This window comes from Dipodomys merriami, unplaced genomic scaffold (assembly GCF_024711535.1).
Source record: "Dipodomys merriami isolate MVZ:Mamm:240054 unplaced genomic scaffold, mDipMer1.0.p SCAF_31, whole genome shotgun sequence".
NCBI lineage: Eukaryota > Metazoa > Chordata > Mammalia > Rodentia > Heteromyidae > Dipodomys > Dipodomys merriami.
This window is the reverse complement of record NW_027204604.1, coordinates 6,179,617-6,192,089: the sequence shown is the minus strand read 5'-3', so window position 1 is coordinate 6,192,089 and position 12,473 is coordinate 6,179,617. Positions and strand designations below refer to the sequence as shown.

At 43.5% G+C, this 12,473-nt stretch overlaps 1 protein-coding gene and 1 long non-coding RNA gene across 8 annotated transcripts in view; one reads left to right on the top strand and one right to left on the bottom strand.

Annotated features, from left to right (window-relative positions):
* Positions 1-9,286: 9,286 nt before the first annotated feature.
* LOC138841079 (uncharacterized) lies at positions 9,287-11,431 on the bottom strand. Its single transcript, XR_011376321.1, has 2 exons — positions 10,871-11,431; positions 9,287-10,498 (listed from the first exon to the last, which is right to left on the bottom strand). It is a non-coding gene; the product is annotated as an uncharacterized lncRNA (long non-coding RNA).
* Positions 11,432-11,783: 352 nt separating this feature from the next.
* Positions 11,784-12,473, top strand: part of Rcor3 (REST corepressor 3) — a 52,273-nt gene continuing 51,583 nt past the window's right edge. For 3 of the 7 annotated variants that reach the window (XR_011376320.1, XM_070041565.1, XM_070041566.1), the window contains exon 1: positions 11,785-12,149. Coding sequence is in view for 6 of the 7 variants with exons in the window: in XM_070041565.1 (XP_069897666.1) it covers positions 11,978-12,149 (172 nt within the window). In the remaining variant the exon portion in view is untranslated. Of the gene's footprint in view, positions 12,150-12,473 lie in introns of all 7 variants that reach the window. The other 4 variants (XM_070041568.1, XM_070041567.1, XM_070041564.1 and 1 more) reach the window with 4 other exon arrangements.

The window sequence follows — 12,473 nt, the reverse complement described above, 5'->3', positions numbered from 1 at the left end:
AAATATTGTTTATTTCCTTCCTGGCTCCACTTTTCTGACAAAAAGGCCAAAGATGTTAAATGACTTTTACCCTGATATGTAATGTATTAATTTTTTCTGGATACTTTTACAATTTCCTCTTTATTTTTAGTAGTACATTGTTATGTATTGTTGTTTGGCAAGTAATTCCAAACTTCACATTTATTACTGCATGATTTCTGTGGAGCACAGAAATTATGGACATAGCTTTTTGGGTCATCAGGCCTTGGATCTCTCACAGGCTATATTCTCGTCAGGCTTGAGGGTAAAGAATCTGCACATGATTCACACAGCTATTGTGTATTCTGTTCCTTGTGGGCTGCTGGCCAGAGGTCTCAGGTTCTCACAAGCTATTGGCCAGAGGTCTTCCTCAGTTCACTGACACAGTCATCTCTATAACACATCTTACAACATGGCAGCTTGCTTCATGAAAGCAAGTAAAAGGAGGCTAGAAGGTATGTGAGAGAGAGAGAGAGAGAGAGAGAGAGAGAGAGAGAGAGAGAGAGAGAGAGAGAGAGAGAGAGAGAGAGAATCACAATTTTTATATCCTAATCATAAAAGTGGCATTCTACTAGTTTAGTCTTATTCTGTTCAACAGAAACAAGTTACTAGGCTCTTTCCATACTTGAGGGGAACAGATTATACAAAAGTGGAGTAAAAGGGAGCCGTGTCAGAAACTGTTTATGCAGTTTGACTATGGTATACTAGACATGGCTTCCTTTGTATATTTACCCTAGTTGACTCTTTTCTTCTTTCCTTCCTTTCTTCTTTCTTTCTTTTCTTTCTTTTTTTTCTTTCTTTCTTTCTCTCTTTTCTTCCATTGGTTGTGAGGATTGAACTCTGGGCCTGGGCACTGTCCCTCAGCTCTTCAGCTCAAGGCTAGCACTCTACCACTTGAGCCACAGCACCACTTCCAATTTTCTGGTGGTTTACTGGAGATAAGAGTCTCACGGAGGGCTGGGAAGGTGGCTCAGTGGTAGAGCGCTTGCCTTGCATGCCTGAGGCCCTGGGTTCGATTCCTCAGCACCACATAAGCAAAAAGAAAAAACCCAGAAGTGGCGCTGTGGCTCAAGTGGTAGAGTGCTAGCCTTGAGCTGAAGGGCTCAGGGACAGCGCCCAGGCCCAGAGTTCAGGCCCCACGACTGGACCCCAAAAAAAAAAAAGAATTAAAAAAAGAGTCTCACGGACTTTCCTATCTGGACTGGCTTTGAACTGTGATACCCAGTCAGCCTCCTGAGTAACTAGGATTACAGGTATGTGCCACCAGCGCCCAGCCTAGTTGAGTTTTACTGAGTTTGTAAATTTATGTCTTCCACCAACCTAAGGATGTTTTGTTGCCACTAATATCTCACTTCCTACTCTTTTTCTTTCCTTTTGGGACTACAACTGCCTATATTTTGGCCCTTTTGATATTATTTCTGATGTTCTTAAGGCTCTATTAACTTTTTCAAATACATTTTTTTCAGCATGGAAACTTTCTATTGATATAACTTCAAGTTAACAGAATCCTTTCTTTGTTCTTCTATAAAGTCTGCTTTATTAACTTTTCATTTTAGATATTATTATTCTTGCTGGTATGGGGCTTGAACTCAGGTTGTAAGTGATATCCTTAAGGTTTTTTTGTTCAAGAATAGTGCTCTACCACTTGAGTCACAGCTTCACTTCTTGCATTTCTCAGGGGCAGGGGGTGGTTAACTGGAGATAAGAGTCTCACAGTCTCACAGACTTTCTTGTCTGGGCTGGCTTTGAATCACAATCCTCAGATCTTAGCCTCCCACACAACTCAGATAACAGGCATGAGCCATTATCGCCTGGTTCAGATATATTAAATTTTTAAAGTTATAAAATTTTCCTTTTCGGGGGCTGGGAAGGTGGCTCAGTGGTAGAGCACTTGTCTTGCATGCATGAGGCCCTGGGTTTGATTCCTCAGCACCATATAAGCAAAAAGAAAAAAGCCAGAAGTGGCGGTGTGGCTCAAGTGGTAGAGCGCTAGCCTTGAGCTGAAGAGCTGAGGGACAGTGCCCAGGCCCAGAGTTCAGGCCTCACAACCGGACCCAAAAAAAAATTCCTTTTGAAAGACAACAATATTAAAACCTTTATTACTTATTTCTCCAAGTTCTTTAGCATAGTAGTAGCTTCAGAAAATCAAAGTGGTAGGGCCTCTTATAACCTGTGAAAAAAAATCTTTACTTAGAAGGTATTTAACAAAAGTTTGTCGAGAACAAAGTAAAAGCAGTATCCAGGCATAGAAAGCCCAGCAAAGAAGCAAAAAATGGGTATTTGTTGGCTTATTTTGAGAAGTCAGGCACACTGATAAATTTGACTAGTGGAATATCAAGAGAAAGTATACATGTTAATTCACAGACAATGGAAGTTGTAAATCTGAGTGGCTGATTCACTCTAAGGGCCATCATAATCTGTATATTTGAGTTTTAATGCCTTTGCATAGTCCCTTTCCCCTTTAGTGTGGACAGGATTTAAGACTTTCTTTTAACTAATATGATACAAATGCTACATGACACTCCTACAATTGTGTTATTTAAGACTATTTTGCCAACAGACTCACTTTTTACTTTCTCCTTCCTGGTTTGGTGAAGTCAATGGCAGTACTGCATGGCAAAGAACTAGAGATGACCTCCAGGCTCCATCTAGGCAATAGCAACAACAACAAAAAGGCGGGGGGGGGGGGGGGCCGGGGACAGGGGACTTCAGACTTATAATTACACAGAAACTAATTCTGCCAGCTACCCAAATGGACTTGGAAACTGGTTTTTTTCCTAGTGAGGTCTCTGAATGAGCCTTGCCTAGATAACAAACACCTTGATTGTTACAGAAACTGTAGAATGTATTTTTTAATTAAAGGCCACTAAATGTGAATAAACATTATGCAGTAATAGAAACCTAACACAATCTCCATAGTTACAGAATTTTGCTACCTTTTATTTTGCTGAGTTTGTTTGTTTGTTTGTTTGTTTTACATGTATGTGTGCCAGAACTAGGACTAGAAATCAGAGCCTGGGAGCTGGAGCTGTCCTTAAGTTTTTGTGCTCAAAGCTAGTACTCTACCACTTGAACTATACCTCAACTGCCACTTTTTTTTTTTTTTTTTGGTGGTTAGTTAAATAATTACCTGCCTGGCCCCAGCCTAGCTTCAAACCACAATCTCCAGAACTCAGCCTCCTGAGTAACTAGGATTATAGTTGTGAACTACTGATGCCCAGCTGAGAGTAATTTCCTTTCTTTCTTTCTTTTTTTGCTGGTTGAGGAGCCTGAACTCTGGGTCTGGGCGCTGTCCTTCAGCTCTTCAGCTCAAGGGGAGCACTCTACCACTTGAGCCACAGCACCACTTCTGGCTTTTTCTGCTTAGGTGGTGCTGAGGAATCAAAACCAAGACCTCATACATGCAAGGCAAGCACTCTACCACTAAGCCACCTTCCTAGCCCTGAGGGTAGTTCTTAAACCAATTTTTTTTTAACCACTTGAGCAACAGCACCATTTCTGGTTTTCTGGTGGTTTATTAAAGGTAAGAGTCTCACAAGACTTTGTTGCCTGGGCTGGCTTTGAACCGACATCCTCAGATCTCAGCCTTCTGTGTAGCTAGGATTATAGGCATTAGTCACTAGTAGCCGACTATCTTAAACCAATTTTTGTATTTAATATATTGCTTCTGTTTTAGGAAATAAAATATTTGGCAGTAAGCAGTATTGTAATTTAACCATCAAAACTCTGGGAAAACACAAGAAAAGCATTTTTTAAATGATCTTGTACCAGTAGTTCTACTCTTGGAAATCTGTCCATATAAATAAAAAAAACCCATTTAGTAAGTGTAGATAAATTTACTTTGTAAGTATTTTTTAAAACAAATTATGTCAAAGTTGCAAAAGAGTTGAAACAATTTTTCAAGTTTTGTTAAATTGATCTCTAAGAACACTATTAAAATTCACATTTCTACCAGTAATGTTTATATCATTTTCTCTATCTCCTTATAATGGTAAATTTTTACCTATATATTTTAGTTGCCAGCTCTATCATTTATAACAAAATACTATAGCCTAGGTGACTTAAATAACAAAAATTTGTTTCCACAATCCTGAAGGCATTTGTTCTCAGGAAAATATGGTCAGTAATCTCAGATAAGTTAATATATGTTATGCTTTGAATAATATGTAAGGAAGCACAGGATGGTAATCTTTTAGAATATCTCTTGGACTCATATTTTTTATTTATGTACATTGATATTTCAATGAATCGTGTAGTTGGAAAATCACACAGATTGGAAAGCAAATTATGCAGACATCTAAAAGTTACATATGAATATGTGCTAAAGTTCTGGCTACTTGGGTTTCTCATATGCAAAGTGAACTGTAGTCATTTATTTAGTAAATATTATTTTAAAGGGTCTGTGTTATGTTAGATACTAAGAGTTAAGCTAAGTAAAACCATTGCCTTCAAAGAGCATTCACTATGGTTATACTGAAAAGTGATCTTGTTTGCTTGTTTTAATGTATGATGCACCTATGACCTGTGCTGCATGACTAAACTGTACAAAATGATATGATGGAAAAGTTGGCAGCAGGGACTCTATTTTAGGTAAGATAACAGGAAAGGCCTCTAGGGAAAGTGCATTCCCTCTAGGGAATATTACAGAAACAGAAAAAAGACTAGGGCTATGTTTCTATGCACTTATGACAATGACTGCAACCTTTGCTTGTCCTAAAACACATACTGTAGAAGCATAACCTAGCCTACAGTTCTGATGTTCTCAACTACTTATACCTAGTTATTATGAATTCCTTGTGTGATGAAAATGTCCATAAGGGAATTTCTCTGCAGATTCAGGGTGATCAGCAAAAGTGAGTCACTGAAGGCTTTAAATGACACCTGGTTCAGATCCTAGAGTATTAGATGTCTTTTGGAAAAATTCTTTTATATTGGAAATGTAACTGTATTCTCTTCCTAAAGGCAAAGTCAATATTCGAAAATATTCGAAATATACGAAAATGTAACTATTATTTTCTAGGTACACTCTTATTATCTCTTTGACGCCCCCTGCTGTGGTATCCTGCTAACTACAGAAATATATTAAACCTAGAAGCAGGCAGCTCTGGTTTCTGAGAGAATACTTTTCAAAGCCTGGCTTCTAATGACATCATCCTTTCACAACTCTCTGGGTTATAAAATGTTTATGTGAAAAACCCACCAAAAATTTTTTTTCATTAAAAGCTAGATGCTTGTTAAACTTATTTTTTTCTTTAATCTTAGAATACAGCATGTTAAAATGTGTAAGAACAGGCAACAGATGCTTTGTTCTTCAACAAACCCCTAGATGCCTGCAGAGTTGACACTTAAAATTACCATGACACTCAAGTTGGAAAGACCTTTCTTCTTGTTTCAAAGTATTTCCACATCAGTCTCTTACCAAAGCACCTGGAGAGATATGAGGAGAAATGAAAACTGAGAAAGGGATAGAAGAATAATTGGTATTCCAGAAGGATTTTTTTTCAAGAAGTCAGAATATTTTTAAATATTGTTTCAAGATACATTATCCTTATCCTCAATGCTGCATAAGAAAGTAACTTACAAAAATTTTAAAGTGACTGGAAAATTATCTTCAGACCTCTTAATATGGATTGTTTCATTAATCATGTAACAGTGTTTATAGGAAGTTTGTATAAATGTAGCACATGGTACGTCTTTGTTGTCATATCATATTAAGGAATCATTTTTGACCATTAGTTTTATGGTTTGTAATCTCTCAGTTTTTCCTAGTATCTCTGTCTCCTTTTTTTCTTTTTTGGTACTGAGGGCTTCACTCTTGCTAGGCATATGCTGTACTGGCTGAACCATGGATCACTGCTCTGGCTATTTTTTAGGTAGGGTTTGACTTTTTGCCAGGGCCAGCCTAGACAATCTTATTCATAATTATTTATACTTCCTGACATGACAGGCTCATACCACCATGCCCCTCTTTTGCTGTTGAGTTGGGGTTCTCATAAACTTTTTTTTGGGGGGGGGGAGTCAGGGGCTTGAACTCTGGGCCTGGGGGCAGTCCCTGATTTCTTCAGCTCAAGGTGAGCATTTTACTTCTTGAGCCACAGCACCACTTCAGGTTCCCTGGAGGTTGATTGAGGAGTCTCAAGGACGTTCCTTGCCCGGACTGCCTCCTGAGTAGCTAAGATCTTAGGTGTGAGCCACAGGTGCCCAGCTCTCGTAAACTTTTTGCGGGCTTGATCCCTCCTGATCTCAACCTCCCACACAGCTGGTATGATAGGCATATGCCACCATGCCCATTGGTTGAGATAGTCTAATTTTTTTTCTTCTTTGGGAGGAGGGGGAGCAACCTTGGTCTATGATTCTCTGGTTCTCCACTTTCTGAGTAATTAGGATGGGTGTGAGCCACTAGTTGCCTGGCTTGCCTAGTTTATTAAAAAAAATAAAATTGCAAAAGTTCTCAGATTTTTAAGTGCAGTGGTCAATTCCTTGTCTTCATTGTGTTTAAGTGTCCAGCAGTTTAGAATGCAGGTGGTCACTCTGACTCCTTTTTTTGTCTCTTGCTCCGTTCTTCTGGCTTTCTTCTAACTTCAGTTTCCTTTGCAGGCTTCTCCAAATCTTCAGCTCTTGGAGTGGCCCAATGCTTGGTTCTCAATCTACAATTCACAATCTTGTCATGGCTCTAAAGAGTACGTGTATGCCAAGGATTCTCAACCAGGGCCATGCTTCATGGAGTTGGCACAGTCCTAAGGTCCTTACCCTCAGAAAGGGACCGCACTTGTTTTAATACTGTTGTTACAACCTTGAAATTCTGAAGTTTTTTAACAAAGGTTCATTTTGTTTGCTTTGGGTCCTGAAAATTGCGTATCTATCCTTTATCTAGTACTATCTATCTAAACACTAACCCTCTCTCCAGACTTGTAAATCTATTCCACATCTCTACCTGGATGTCCAACAGACATGTCCATCCCAACAAGATCAAAACTTAACTCTTCCCCATACCTATTCCACCTCTAGTTGTCCCCACTTTGGTAGATATGTTTCCAGTTGCTCACATTAAACATTTTGGTGGCATTTTTTATTACGTTACTTTGAATATACTCTACCACCAGTCAGCCAATCATGTTGATTCTAGCATCAAAACATATCCAGCAGCCACCACCTTGAGTCATCTTGATCTAAGCCACCATCTTTTTTTCTGGATCACTGCAGTAGGTTCATGCTACCACATATGTGGGTTAGATATGGGTTACCCCCACATGTGAGTCTTTTATGTAGGCCTTCTTTTATCCTGACTTCTTGTCTCTTCTCAACACAGGAGCTACTGTGGCCTCTTTAAAAATATAAACCAGATTATGTATTCTTCTGGTCAATCCCTCCAGTGGCTCCCCATGTAACTCAGAATGAAAAGCCATTTTTGAGTCTTGTCTACCACTATCACTGAACCCAGACAATTCTCTAATCTCTTTTTTCACGCACTTACTCACTCTACCCACATACCTTGGCTTCATTGCTTTTTCCTAAAATGCCAGGCTTGCCATCTTCTAGGGTCTTTGAATAGGCAGCTTCCCTTACCAGGAATGCTTGTCCCCTACATCTTTATGGCTAACCTTAGAATCTTCTCCATTGTCAATTACTTTTCTAGACCTATTCAGATACACCCTATCGAAAATTTTAACCCACACACCCCCAGCATTCTCAGTGCCCTTTATTATGCCCTACATTTTTATGGTTTAGGCTTTTAAAAAAATTATACAAGGGAGTTTCTTTGAACTTTCATATATGCATACAGGGAAACTTAATTGGACTCATTGCACCTATGATTTTAATATCTCAATCTGTAAGATGTTGGATGTTTCACAGAGGGGTTCAAATAACTTACAAGGAGGCTGAAATCTGAGGCTTGTGGTTTAAAGCCAGCCCAGGAAGTCTATGATTCTTTTATCTCCAATTAACCACCCAAATTATGCATGATTCAAGTGGTGCTAGCCTTGAGGAAAAAAAAAATTCAGGGATAGCACCCAGGCCCAGAGGACACCAAAACAAAAAACAAAACAAAAAACTCTCACTAAGATCCAACTTCTTGAGTAAGCATTTGAGTTTTAATTCAGTGGACTTCTCTCCTGCCCTGGTGATTGTTTCTCATTGGCTCTCTCTAGCCCTTTGCTTTCAGTAAATCACACTCTCCTATTCTTTTCAAATTTCTCTTTCCTCCCCTGCTTCCCAGCCACACACGTGGATAATTGTCCAGGTCATTTATTGAAATGGCCACTTTTTCCTCCACAGTACTAAAGCATCCCCTCTGCATAAACTACCGCAGGTCAGCTTCTTTAGTGCTGGGATTTCAGGCATGTGTCACCACAATGAGCCCATTAGTCTACTTTCTATATACCCTTATGTCAGTACCACACTGGATTCATTTTTGTGGGTTTTTATTTTGTAGGTTTCATGTTATTTTTCTGCTAAATCACCAAGCTTTGTTGTTCTTCCAATCTCAATTATTCGTTTTTATTCCCCTCCCTCCACCCCCAACATTGAGGATTGAACTAAGGCTTCATTGTGCAAAGCAGGCACTCTTGATCCATCCCTCCAGCCCCTTTGCCAGTTATTTTTGAGGTATAGTCTCAATTTATGCCTAGGTTGTGATCCTCTTTCTTGTGCTTCCCCACAGGGCTGAGGATGTTAGGATCCAGCCATTGTTCTTTTCCAGTAGCTGGGCTAACAGGAGCATGACACCACAGCCATTAGCTGGGATGGAGTCTTCTAAACTTTTATGCCCGGGCTAGTTTTGAACTGTGATCCCCTGATGACTCCCAAAAAGCTTGGATTATAGGATTGAACTACTGTGCCCAGCTTTGACTATTCTTGATTACCTCAATTTCCATATAAATTTTAGAATCAATTGATCAATTTATATACAAATACCCATATAACCTAATAGAATAATTGGCATTACAGTAAGTCAATGGATTTAGTGAGTAGAATTGACAACTTTACAATACTGTCGTCCAACTCATAACCATAGATCTATTCATTTATTTGGGTTTCTCTAATTTTTCTAATAGTATATTTCTATATAGAAAATATACTATACAGCCTTAGACAAAATTCCTAAGTGTAGTAGATTGAACCATGGCCCCAAAATAACTCTGGAAGATCTAAATGCCACCTTACATGGATAAAGGTCTTTGCAGATGGGATCGAGTCCTCACAAATGCCATCACAGTATACATATATTAAGGGAACTAAAGGAAAATTAAAATCATACACAGGAGAGTGAAGAAAAAGAGATTAGTTATGTGGTTTCAAGCCAAGAAATAACAGCAGATAACAGCAGACACCATAAACTGAAAAGGGCAGGGTACAGATTTGCCCCTCTGACATCTTGATTTCAGTCTGCTAGCCTCCACTACCAGAACGTAAGTGTTTTAACCCGTTTGTGATAACTTGTTACAGCAGCCAAAGAAAATAGATATTTGATGCTTTCAACGCATTTGTGTAGTTGTAACCTGAAAATAATTTTCTAATTGCTTAGTACAATTGATAAATTGATTGTATCCAGCAACTTGTTAAATTCATTTAATACTAATAATAGTGGATTGTTTTATGTATAGACTATCATGTTATCTTGGAATAACAGGTATCTGTCTTTCCAATCCTTACATATCTTTTCTTTTCCATAATTTCCAGGACCTCTAGGGCAATAATGGAGTACGTAAGTATCTTATCCTCCCCTTCCCCCCATGGTATTAGGGATGAGCCAAAAGCTTCCCTCCTACTTAACAAACCTAAGGCATTTTCTTAACCCCCTTTCATGATACTGCCAATCACTGGACATTGCTTCTTAACCCATTCTTGCCCAACTTCCATGCCCAGCTGCTTCTTTTCTTTCGCTAGCCCTTTAGAAATAAGCATTCCCAAAATTTCTATCATTTTTCTATTCTATGATGTCCTTATTAACTGTTAGGAAATCATTTTAAGGCCCACTATCAGCTTTCTAAACCAGGCTGGCTTCAGGTGCTTTCCTTTTCTTAGGGGCACAACAGAAATTGGACTCTTCTTTTTTAGAAATGCCATATATTCCCACCTTAAGTGCTTTCTCTATATAGTCTTCTTTCTTTCCTACACAACAGCAGAATATTTTCACTTAAACATGATGTTAAGTTACCAAGGTCCTAGATCTTCCCCATGTTTTGGTTCCTGATTTATACACAGATCCCTTTTCATAGAAAAGTGTATGGGAGATTTTCTTGCAGCGTTGGGGTGCTGGAAAGCTTATCTTGGTGAATTCTGTCTGTCTGGCTTTCGTGTTACTGGACTAAAAGGAGCTGAGCCATATTCATTTTAGAAGCTCCAGTGCAAGAACCAAAATACTGACATGTTAATTTACAGTGAAAATTTACAGTGCCAATAGCTGTTTATCTCAGTTGGTGGGGGCATTCTCTTGTAGAAAAAAAAATGCCAATTAAAATCTTCTTCCAAACTGTACCTGTTGAGAAAAGGAACAGAATAAAAGGATGAGTTATATGATTCAAATATTTATGGGATATCAAGCTTTGATAAGAGAAATGAGACCACCTCCACTATTAGCCTCGGTTTCTGCACCCAGGCAAGATACTTCCTCCTCTAGACAAGGGACCTGCCAAATACACACACACACACACACACACACACACACACACACACACACACACACACACACACACACACACGTACACACATTTAAACCTCGGTAAAGGATTGCTGTAGCATGCAGCCCTGAGAACAATGTTTCCAAGTGTTTGAAGACCATCCCATTGGTGCTTCCAGATCATTCCAAGGCACTCTCCAGGACAACAGACAAGTCCTCACTTCCACTTACTAACGGGAAACGGCAGCACGACGAGCCGCCAAGGCCAGGCCGCCTGGCGCGCAGCAAGCGTCCTCACACCAGCGCAGTCCCCCGTTCCTTCCCGGCCGGCACGCAAGCGCTCGCCTCACCTCCACCTGGGGGCTCGGCCCGGTCACGGATGGGCTCCACGCCCCCACCAACAGGTCAGCGAGGACCGAGACGGCGCCGGCTGGGCTCCGTCCTCACTCGCGGCATTCCCTCCTGTGAAAACAGCCAAGAAGGGGGGGGGGGGGTAGAGCAACGCCCGGCGGGACCGCTCGGCCCTCTCGTCACCCGCAGTCTCGGACACAAGCTGCAGCGTCCGGAGCCTCACACGCCGAGTCAGCTTTCCCGGCGGGCTGGGCCTCGGGTCTCCAAGGCCGCCCGGTTAGCCGCGCCACCACTATGGCGCGGCCGCGGGGAGAACTGGAGGTCCCGCCCTCCTGCGCGCTCGCCAGGCCGGCCGAAGGCCTCGGCATTTCGCTTCCCTCCACCCCTCCGCCCCAACCCGGGCGTTCCGGTCGCGCCGGCCTCGCTCAGGCTGCCCGCGTTCCTTCCGCCCAGAGAGGGGAAAAGAGTCCCGCGCGCACGCGCGCCGGATTCCCCCGCCCCGCCCGCCTCCAGTCAAGGGAAGGATGTGGGAGCCGCGGCCGCCCCTCTGCGGCGAGCCCGAGCTGGCCCGAGGTGGGGGGCGGCGGGGCGGGAGGCGAGCGGGGCTTCCCCCCGCCCCCCCCCCCCCCCGCTCCGGCAGCCGGAACCTCCCTGCGGGGCGGAGTGATACCGTCGCGGCGTAGAGCGCGGCGCCCGCCGTGAGGGACGCCCCGGACTGCGCGGGGCGGGCGGCGACTGAGGGAGGAGGGGAGAGAGGCGGGGCCGGGGCGGGTTGTTGTGAGGCGACTGCGCTACCGCCGGACCCGAGCGGTTATGGCGGCTCCATATTAACACCCTCCTCCTCCTCCTCCCTCTCCTCCTCCTCCTCCTCCTTCGCCGTCTCCTCCTCCTCCTCCTCTCCCTCCCGCCCGCGCTCGGAAGCCCGACTCCCCCTTCGCCCCGACGCCGGCCTCTTCCCCTCGCCTGTCCCCCCTCCCCTCTGCGACCATGCCCGGCATGATGGAGAAAGGGCCCGAGTTACTGGGGAAGAGCCGCTCGGCCAACGGCAGCGCCAAGAGCCCGGCGGGCAGCGGCGGCAGCAGCGGCGCCTCCTCCACCAACGGCGGGCTGCACTACTCGGAGCCCGAGAGCGGCTGCAGCAGCGACGACGAGCACGGTGGTAGCCTCGAACTCCTCCCCGCCTCCCCTCCCCTCCCCCAGCCCCCTCCCTCCCCGCGCCGCGCGCCCGCCCGCCCGCCCGCCCTCCCCACCCTCGGAGCCCGGGCGCTGCGGTAGCCTCGAACTCCCGGTGCAGTGCCGCGGCACCCCGCGACCCCCGCGCCTCCGCCCTCCGCCCGCCCTCCCCCTCCGCCCGCCCCCTCCCCGCCCCCACCGCTGCATCTCCTCGAGTGCCCGGAGTTACCACCTCCCCAGCCACCGCCGCTCCTCCGCTCCCCGCAGCGTTTTTAAATATACACACATACATTTTTTTTTTAAAAATTAA